This window comes from Cryptomeria japonica, chromosome 4, assembly GCF_030272615.1.
Source record: "Cryptomeria japonica chromosome 4, Sugi_1.0, whole genome shotgun sequence".
Taxonomy (NCBI): Eukaryota; Viridiplantae; Streptophyta; class Pinopsida; order Cupressales; family Cupressaceae; genus Cryptomeria; species Cryptomeria japonica.
In genome coordinates, this window is record NC_081408.1 from 644,083,335 (window position 1) to 644,093,970 (window position 10,636).

Consider the following 10,636-nt stretch of genomic DNA (forward strand, 5'->3'; position numbering starts at 1 on the left):
AGCATAGAATTGCATTGCTTGTGTTATTCCGTGCCTTTTTTGACGGGTCTAGGTCGGCCGAATTTTGTAACTTGTCGCGCAAGGCCGGGATGGCCTACGGGCCCATGGGCCTCGGAATCTCCGGATAAGCACAATAATAATGCACTCACTCACTTGTTCTCTTTCTATTCCATGCGCCATTCTTCTTGCTTTCGGGCTCGGACGGAAACGGAAACGGAAACGGAAACGGAAACGGGCCGAGTGTAATATTCTACAAAAACGGCTCCCGTTGAGAGTTACGTATACACCACGGTTATATGGAGGACGGAGCGGGGCATTTTCTATGGAGGGGCATTCGGAGAAGGTTACTTTAGGGGGACCTTTTGACCCTCGCCTTTATGAGTGTAAAGCAACCGCAGGCGTTTTCTTTTTCTTATATAAAAATTGAAACAAAGGGGGGCTACGCCGTTGAGTTGGGTTATAAGAATTTGATCGGAGGGGGTTTTATGGTTTTTCTAAGGAGGAAGAGGAGAAGAGTTGATTCGTGGTAAACTAAACTTGAAGGGTTGAAATCCAGAGATTTGCGCCGTCGGGAAAGAGCAGAAACGAATTTGTTTGCAGACGTTTGGTTGATTCTGCTGCTTCTTCTAGAGGTAATGCATTGGCAGAGATTGTAATTAGGCTGGTCAATTCTATAAAGTCAAGAGTTTTAATGGATTGTTCTTTGTTATCTCAGCAGCGGCTTTTGTGGAGCTGCTTGGGGCGTTTTGCTTTTTAAGGGGTTTTAATCAGGTAATGCAGAGGAATTTGAGTCTTTGATTTGAATACCGCCGCTTTGATTTCTCAATGTCGTTTTGTTGAGTCGGTTCAATGGTGTTTATGTGCAGGGGTAGAACTGGCTATCGAAAGTCACAACAAGTTTAGTCTGGTTAAGACTAAAAGAAAGAAAGTCATGGTATGGCTCTGTAAGAGCCCCTGCTTTTTGGCCTTTATTTGTGTTCTTTGTGATTGTTAGGTGTCTGGTTTTGATTTTTGGTGTTTTGATCAGGTCGGACCGATGTTGTCCCTCTGCAATGAACATATAGGGCCGCCGTGGTTAAGGCCCCTGCTAGAGACGAACTTCTTTGTTCCCTGCAAAGTTCATGGAGATTCCAGCAAAAGCGAGTGTAATATGTACTGTCTCGATTGTATGGGCCGCGCATTGTGCTCGTATTGTCGCAGCCGCCATAAAGATCATTACATTGTTCAGGTTTGTGAAAATTTCAGCGGCTGAGGCTTTATTTGAATTAATTTAAAAGGCAGCTTTACATTACATTGTTCAGGTCTGAAAATTTCAGCGGCCGAGGCTTTATTTGAATTAGTTTAAAAGCCTCGGAAATGGCTTTAGCTTTTCATTACATTGTTCAGTTCTGAAAATTTCAGCAGCGGATGCTTTATTTGAATTAACTTAAAAGGCTCTGTAATGGCTTTCGCTTTTCATTACATTGTTCAGTTCTGAAAATTTCAGCGGCTGAGGCTTTATTTGAATTAACTTTAAAGACTCTGTAATGGCTTTAGCTTTTCATTACAATGTTCAGGTCTGAAAGTTTCACCGGCTGAGGCTTTATTTGAGTTGATTTTAAAGGCTCGGAAATGGCTAATGGCTAATGGCTAAGCTTTTTCTGTGAAAATTTCAGCGGCTGAGGCTTTATTTCAATGAATTTGAAAGGCTTGGAAATGGCTAAGCTTTTTCCCTTTCCTGTGTGCAGATACGGCGGTCGTCCTACCACAATGTTATTCGCGTTTCAGAGATTCAGAAGGTTCTGGACATAAGCGGCGTGCAGACATACATCATCAACAGTGCAAGGATTGTGTTTCTGAACGAAAGGCCTCAGCCGAGGCCCGGAAAAGGCGTGACAAATACTTGTGAAATATGCGCTCGAAGTCTTCTGGATTCCTTTCGGTTTTGCTCGCTGGGCTGCAAGGTAACTTCGCCTATAACCGCTTTCTCTATTTAGTACCCCGTTACAATTCTCATTTATTAAAGGGAATTTGACATTTAATGTGGTTTTAAATTTTGCAGTTGGCCGGAATCGAGCGAAGCAGAGACGCGACATTCCTTTTACAGGCGAAGCATCCGAGAGACAGCAGAGAAGCCCTGATTATGCTCCGGACGGGCGGCTCAGAATCTGAAGACTCCTCAAACCACAAGCGGTCCAGATTATCAAAGAACCTCTTCCACCGTTTTACAGAGGACAACAACATGAATGCAGAGATTACGTCGACTTACACATCACCGTCTTATCCAGAGTACACGTTCAACGACGACTCTGCTGCCAAGTTTCATTACAGCAGCCCCAGCATTAAACATGAAAGTAATGTCCATGATATTTCCCCGCCCACGCCTCCAATGGTGATCAACCACAGAAGGCGGCGAAAGGGAATTCCACACAGGGCCCCTCTCAGTAGTTAAAAAAATGCCCGTGGTTATTCCACGTCTTAAATCCTCTGTAGATAGATACCTGTATTTGTCACAAACATATCCAATCTTTTCTCTAGGGTATAACGGGACTTTTGACATGGTTGTGAATGTAGTCTAGTTAGGGGTACATATATATAGATAGATGATGCTTTTATGTAAATACATAAAGCATGAGTATACAGTCGGTTAGTTGGGGATACAGCGTTTTTAATTCATGATGTTTGTTGCCCTGTGTGAAATAAGTATGAAATACGTATATACGTAATGGAGTTCACTCACGCGGTGGACTTTGTTGTCTATATTTCCTAAATAATGTATAGGGACAGATTCTTTGAATCTTCAAAGGTCACTGCCTTCTCAATGTTGACGCGGTAATAAAGAGAGTCCGTTCATGTATCCTCTGTAATATACAAATAAATTAAATAATAATTATAGTGTTTATTATAGAGTAATGCTATTGGTGCGGATTTCTAAAATTTTATTTTTATTTATAAGTTCTTACAATGTCATGCGCCATCCATCAGTAAGTGCCAAGCCAAATCTCTTTTATTAATCTTTTCTTAAACTATTACCTGATTTATTCTAATAATATCATGTCTATAATTAGGACAGACTTCATTTCATTATGTGGTTGGAATGAGGTCATATCGTATAAATATACTATGAAAATGACTAATTCATTTCTTTTGTATTAACAATTCATTTTACCAGCATTATTTCCTGTTTTAGGACAGAGGAAGTGATTAATTTTATTCTTTTCTAATATTTTTCCTCGTCACAACCTTTCGACGGCTGAGAGCGTTTTCCAATGGACACCATATTAAACACTGGTAAAGTTATATTGTTTAGAAATGTTTTTTCGGCTTGGAAAACGCTCAATTTTGATAGGAGAAATATGATTTTAATAAACAATTCCCCTTACTTTCGTGGAAGCACACGATTTTGCTTAGATTTTTTTAATGAAGCACACCACTTTGACCCGCAATTGTGAATAATGCGCTTACCACCACGGAAGGAAAGTCATAGTCTGGAATGCATGATTAACTAATAAGTCTTAGCCACGTTCCATTTTTCTCTAATTTAGATCATTATTAGAAGCTAAGTAAGCGAACGTTCGTCCACGTTGTACATCATTAGCGCTTCACTGATCCTAGGGCTGCTTTGTCAAAAGATATATTAAATATATATCCATCTCGCATTTAGGTTTTTTGAATGACTTTATTTCTTCTATCTTGTCAATTGTGAGGCGTTGTGAGTTTTATTCCTGCATTATATTGATACTACATTTCAGTTTTGTTTTGAGAATGACAACAAAGACTTTTAAACCATATTAATATTGTGAAGGAATAAAAGTATTTTCATATAAAATATCTAGGGGATAAAGCAATAAACTTAACAATCATGGCTGAGCAAATAATTGTTAAATCTATAAATGATTGTAGATATTTATAAAGATGATCATAGCATATCTAATTGAATATGTCATGATAAATGAGGACAATGTATTACAATATCATAATTTTTGTGTTTCAATGACATCTATTCTAATTTAGAGGAGCTTCTACAACATAATTACATTTAAAATCATGACATTTTGTCTTATATGTTAAGCCTTATATATAAAGCAAAAAGACTTGGGAAACTAAGAATGGTTTTTCAAAACCATGAGCTCTCAAAACCATGAACCACAAACAAGTACAAATGATCCACATTTAAATCATGCGTTCCACCTTCAAGTGTAACTCTCAAAACCATGAACCACAAACAAGTCCAAATGATCCACATTTAAATCATGTGCTCCACCTTCAAGTATAACTCATAAATAAAATGTGACTCCTAATTGACCAACTTAAAGTGGAGTCAATATAACTACTAAGTGCTCCATGTAGGAGTATTAAGTATTACATGCATACCTTTTATGCATGCTATTAATAACAAATCAAAGATACTTGTCAAACTTTAGCTAATTGCAAGGGCATAAATTGCTTCCTTTTGTAATTTCATCTCTATGTATTACATGTAGTTTAGTGACCACATATCTAGCATTTTATTGGAGACATTTAGTCTATTTATTTAGTTATTTCCCTTATACCAAGCATGGATTCATGTTTCTAAACATTCTTCTAGATTTCTTTAGTATATGTTTTCAAGGAATCCCATATGATTATGGTCATATCACTAAGTTTGTCATGGTATCTAGGATGTTTTTGAATTGTAAAATAATTTAAAAATTATTTCCACCAACATTTTGATTTCCTAACTTTTCTTGTGTTACATGTGTTTTTAAATCTATCATTTTTTATCTTGTTATTATTTTTTTTTCCTCTTTTATGACAACAAGTAATTCTTCAATCTTCTATTTTGACTACTTGTAAACTTGTAATGAATGCCTCATATTTTGTAATAGTGCTCGGATGTAGAAAACCATATTGAAAACTAAAAGGAAAATGTAACAATTCCTACTTATGAAAGGTGAAACAACGTATGCATTACGCCCACAAACATTGGTCTGTAATGTCTTCCACCCAAAATATTTCAAACTCTTTCTCCTCTGGTTGCGTCTCCTCTGTTGATGCATTGGTTGTGCAGGGCGATGCTCAGACGACGTCTGGTGTTGATCCTCATGTTCTGATGCCTCTCAACCCTTGGATGCTCCTGCTGGGGTTTTGGGTGCGATGGGCTCCTCCTTGGTGTCCTCCTGTCCTAGTGCTACTAGTGTGTGGCCTAGTGTGACTCGGAAGCCACGACCTAGACCGTTTGGTTCGTTCGTTCCGATTACTAAGGCCATATCTATTAATCTGAAAGATGATATGACAAAGGAAATTGTTTATAATGCTTGTATCCTCTCTTTACATGGTGCGATCTATCGCTTTAGGGGGTTTTGGCCTTCTCTTCCTCAGTTGCATGCTTGGATATCTGAACACTGGGAGCCTCTTATCATGGGTAAAGTTCATAATTTCCCCATGGCTAAGGGGTTTTTCATTACAAAGTTTGATAATGCCCAGGATAGAGACAAAATTTTATGTGATCACTTTTTTAGCTAGGAGGATAAGTTTTTGTTGATGATTAAGCCTTGGCACTCTGATTTTAACCCTTTCTACTGAAATGTTTAATAAGATTCTGACTTGGGTTCGGCTTCCTAATCTCCCACTTCATTTATGGAATGGTTCTCTTTTAGAGGAAGTGGGAGATGCCCTTGGTGATTTTATGATGGTAGATGTTGAATCCTTTGATATTTTCCACTCCCCATTTGCCCACATACTTGTTGACTTGGATATCTCAAATGGACTGCCTACTAAAATTTTACTTAATTCTTCAAAGGGTTCTTGGGTCCAATGTTTGGACTATGAAGGGATTCCCTTTTCCTACAGAAGATGTTTTAAAACTGGGCATGTTGTTGAGCATTGTGGGTTTGAGAATAAGGCAACTAAGGCTACAAGGTAGAAAGGTGCATCGGTACAACATTATACGGTGTCGAAGTTACTCGATCAACCTAGGAGTTTTTTTAAGGTGGTTGCTTTGGAACCAAAGGATCCTGAGGCATCCCCTCCAGTTGTCTCTCTTTGTGGGGTTGCTGAAACTATGCATGTGTCTCCTGATGTCTCTTGTGTGAAGGATACTCAAGAAGCTTCTTCTGGTGATAATGATTTGGCTAGTACTCTTGTTTTTACCAAATCTGTCGACTTGCCTGCTGATGTTGGGGTTTTGTCATATGTTGGTTCTAGTGAGGCTATATCTGTTGGACTGAGGCGGACTGGTGATGTTGGGGTTTTTCCTTTGTTGTCCATTGGTTCTAGTGAGGCTAAGACAACGACTGCTGGCTCTCACTCTCAGGATTTTGGTGCACTGGATTGGCATGTTAAGGCAACGCAAGTGGAAGAGGGATGGATTTCTGTTAAAGGCAAAAAAGCTCAGTCCTTTAAGCCTTCTTTCGATATGACTCTTCGATCCCATAAGAGAAATTATAAATGTAAACCTTGATGGTTCTTAGGTAGGGGATGGTTTTTGGTTGGATTCAGGTTGTTCTTTCTACAACTTTGTTGTTTTTGGTTATGGGTGTCCTTTTTACCCATTGTTGTCTGGTGCTTTCCAAAAGGACAACTTTTTGGTTGAGAATTCTAGTTCCTATCTTTTTCTGGTTGTAAAGGGTTTCGGGTACCTTCTAAACTCGTTTTTCCCCTAATAAAAAACAATTCCTACTTAGGAGAGGAATTTGAGTATATTAGTTCCAATAAAATTTCAATTGAGTAACAACACTAGATCAAGAATAAGAAAGAAAGAAGAGAAGAGAAGAAACAAAGTGTTACAAAATAAAAATAGATATCTATTTTGGAATACAAAACAGATAATGCATTTTGGGAAAACAAAATGGATATCTATTTTGAGAAAAATGAAAAAAAATCTTTACAAATCAGATATTTTTTTTTTTATGTTTAAAAAATGGATATTTGTTACTAATGGATATCCATTTTTTTGACATAATTTTTTTCTTTTTACCTTGGGAAAGCTTTGGAATTAGGCTTGGGAGGGTCAAGCCTAAAAGGTCAATTGCTCCAACATGTTTAGAGGTTTCATCCTTTTTTTGGACTTCATGCTTATGACTTTTTTTAATCTGAATTTGATGAAACACAAAGGGTTTATTCAAAAAGTTGTCAGTCTTCCACCAATATAAGGTATGATTTATTTTGAATTTAATAGATAATTATTATTTATTTTCTACATGTATTATGTCTAAAGTCTTGATTGATTAATTGATTGAAAAAATCTACATCTTTCAAATTGTTTCACATTTTTTAAATCTGAAAGATGTGTCACACTTTATGCTTCACAAACTATAGGTTAAAAAAAATTGAATTTCATAATTTTTTGACCAAGTTAGGGTCGTTGAACAAATAGATTTCCATATTTTAAAAATTCCTAATATAAAATTCATAAGTAATTATTTAATTGCAAAAAAAATATAAAAAATCTATCACATCTAGGCATATGTCCTTTACTTATATTGAAAGTTTCAAACAATTTTTTAATTTTTTTTCTTGTACTCAGGCTCACTGAACATACACCTACTTTTTACTTCTTTTTTCAAAAAAATTAGTAATCTTGCATTGAAATTAAAAAACTTCACCAACTCAATTTACTTTTTTCTAAAAACAACTAGTAGCTTACAAACTACATTCTGTTCTTACATATTTCTCAAATTATGTTAATAACCCATTCAATTTTTATGTGAAGTTGCCTAACTCTACTTTTTTGAATTTTCATTATCACTTAAGGGCCTAGTTTGGACCCCCTTGATCCACACACACACCCATATATTATTAAAAATTAGCAAAAAAAAACAAAAGAAGCATAAACTATATGGTGCTAGCTAAGTTTTCAACAAAGCAATTTGTGAAATACTAGAAACAAGTCAACAATTTAGGGGACCGCACTAGATGCTATGTTATGTCTTTTTTTATAAAATAAAGAGAACTCTTTGTGCCCCCCTATTTGAACCCCTTAATCTCCACCATTTCCAAAGTAATAATAGTTTAGAAAGTAGATTTAGAGAATTATGACTCTTGTTCTTGTTGTCTCTTCAAATTTTGAGTGTAACTATATTCAATTTCTCATCCAAGATCATTTTTTTTATTTAAAAAAAAGGGTGGTCAATTAAGGTCCCTTTTGGGCCCCCATTTCCATGCACTTACCCAATATATTACTTAGATAGGTAGAGCTCCACAATACTCTAGAATTGCAAGCATTCAACAACAAGCTCCAAATTTAGTATATTCAGTCCTTTAGTTTAGTTAAATTATTTTTTTATAATATTTCATTTAAAAATCATCAAATCAATCTATTTTACAACAAAACACATTCAACAAGTAACTTCATAGTCACTCTTTTCTTGAACCATTGCAAAATAAAACAAAAAAATGGATAGTTCATTATTTCATTATTTTACTTATAAATACACAAAATAGAGAAAACAAAAACTTAATTTTCTTTTGAGTATTTAGATTATATATGTTTTTGCAACATATACAAATCTAGAAAATATCCAAAAAAAAGAATACTCAAAATTTATTTATTTTATCAAATTTTATTTCAGTACTATATTAGTTTCTAACATTTATTTTATAATAGCATTCAATTCATTCAAATTATTAAAATAAAACAACAATTGATAAACCTTGGCACCACAACTTAGGACCTCTGATATTCTAGGAAAAGGCTCCAACCTCAGTTTTTAATCAACAACACAATGATTGATTCAACTAGGACAAGCTCAAACAAATAATCAAACTCAAACAAGAAAATTTAATGGACACAAATCCTCAATAAATTGAGATCAACCTAAAACTATTCAAATCCACATTCTTAAGAGATCCTCATTCGTATTATCTCCACCTTGGTCACATTCAACTTCTCACATGCATGTCTTAGAATAAAAAAGAATTTGATAAAAGATACTTAAGAAAACTAAGGGATAACCTACCCCCTCTCAAATTTAATGAAGATTAATAGGTTCAAGCCACATAAGAAAAACAACAAGAGAATGATTGATGACACACCATTATCGAAGCACATCTCGAGGTATTCTTTAAAGTGAAAACTTGTTGCACTAACTTGTTTCTATAAAAGTGATGACCAAGAGCTTGATGTTATGGAAGTCTTAACTATGAGAACCCATACTAGAATCACTACCACCACACCTGTACAAAGATTCACAAGAGTGAACCCCCACATTGTTAATGCCACAAACCACACCACAAATTTCATTGCCACATTCATGACACGTCTCCCTTAGGAAGAAAGCAATCCTCTAGACATTGGACCCCTCCACTTTTTCTTACCACATGAGCAAGATTGATTTGTTAAATATAGAGCCATGTGCATGAATAAAATATATGCCTTCTTATTATCAACCTATACATAGTAGTAGTGACTAGGATTTGGATATTGTGTATTTTAGTGAGCCTACATAAATATTAAATCCTTTCGGGGTACTTTGTCATATGTGTAGTATTGTAAAATATTTAAGTTACCCTTGAATATTCCAAGCTAGATGACCTACCTCAAGAAAAAAGATCGTGGGCATGGCTTCAACTAACAAGGAAGAAACCAAATAGATTTGGATAAGTCTTGACTAAAATAAAATATATAATAGATCTAGAGCCACATGAGCAAAATATATGCTTTCTTACTTTTAACTTATACATAGTAGTAGTGGCTAAGATTTGAAGATCACAAATTTTACTGAGTCTAACATAAATATAAAATCCTTTTCGGGTACTTGTCATATTTTTATTATTTTACAAATCACATATTTTAGCGAGTCTAACATAAATATAAAATCCTTTTCAGGTACTTTGTCATATTTTTATTATTTTACAAAAATATTTATGTTACCCTTGAATATTCCAAGCTAGATGACGTACCTCAAGGAAAAAATTTGTGGGTGTCACTTCAAACAACAAGAAATAAACCAAATAGGTTTGGATGGGTCCTAACTAAAATAAAAATATACATTAAATCTAAATAATAGATTCAAGAATTAAAGTTGACTAATATGCCAAATAAATCAATTTAAATGATAATACCACATATTTATAAAATCCAAATAAAATGGCATATTGATATACACTTTTATCTCTTCCTCTAACATACTAAAAATACTTTACTCATCCCATGCATGCATGTTTGTTAAACTTTTTGAGCTAGGAAAAAGAAGGGAAAAAAAGTTGAAAAATAGTACAAAATCATGCAAGTGCATCTAACAATAATATTCCGTTCCCATTTGCACCTTTCATTTTGAATAAAACTGCAGTTACAAAGAGTAAGGCTAAAAAGTCTAAAAGCAGCCAATAATAAGCAATTTACCATGACTTTTTTCTAATATCTTTACACATAAAATAATATATTTTGCTCTCCTAGAGTATTTCTTTTTTCTATAAATTTGGTGGACGAATATGGCCGAAAATCTCACGGATTTTACTATTACTCACATTATTTAAATCATAATATGAGTGTATAAAAAAACAAAATTATCCACATTGGTTCAAGTTATGGCGTGATTCTTTAGAAGCATGTAATCCTAAGTAATCATAAATAAATAAATAATAATAAAAAATAATTTCAACTTCATCCATTAATGGTTTAACTTTACTTTAAAGTCCCTATCATCCTACTACCAATAGTCATTTTTTTAAAAAT

General features: G+C 34.7%; 1 protein-coding gene across 2 annotated transcripts; it reads left to right on the forward strand.

Moving 5' to 3' along the window:
* The first annotated feature begins 295 nt into the window (after positions 1-295).
* On the forward strand, positions 296-2,880 carry LOC131047686 (protein RGF1 INDUCIBLE TRANSCRIPTION FACTOR 1). Of its 2 annotated transcripts, none has more exons than XM_057981483.2 (6): positions 296-632; positions 716-771; positions 867-934; positions 1,028-1,228; positions 1,728-1,943; positions 2,042-2,880. In XM_057981483.2, exons 3-6 carry the CDS (start codon positions 932-934, stop codon positions 2,429-2,431), a joined length of 810 nt encoding a protein of 269 aa, XP_057837466.1. In that variant the 5' UTR covers positions 296-632; positions 716-771; positions 867-931; the 3' UTR covers positions 2,432-2,880. The 2 variants fall into 2 exon arrangements, with proteins under 2 accessions (XP_057837466.1, XP_057837467.1); XM_057981484.2 differs by having other exon boundaries at positions 719-771.
* Positions 2,881-10,636: the final 7,756 nt, after the last annotated feature.

Bases quoted from the DNA above. Each gene is read 5' to 3' on its own strand.
- LOC131047686 (XM_057981483.2), top strand. The intron at 1,229-1,727 runs GTTTGTGAAAAT...TCCTGTGTGCAG, and splicing joins AAGATCATTACATTGTTCAG to ATACGGCGGTCGTCCTACCA. The intron at 1,944-2,041 runs GTAACTTCGCCT...TAAATTTTGCAG, and splicing joins TTTGCTCGCTGGGCTGCAAG to TTGGCCGGAATCGAGCGAAG.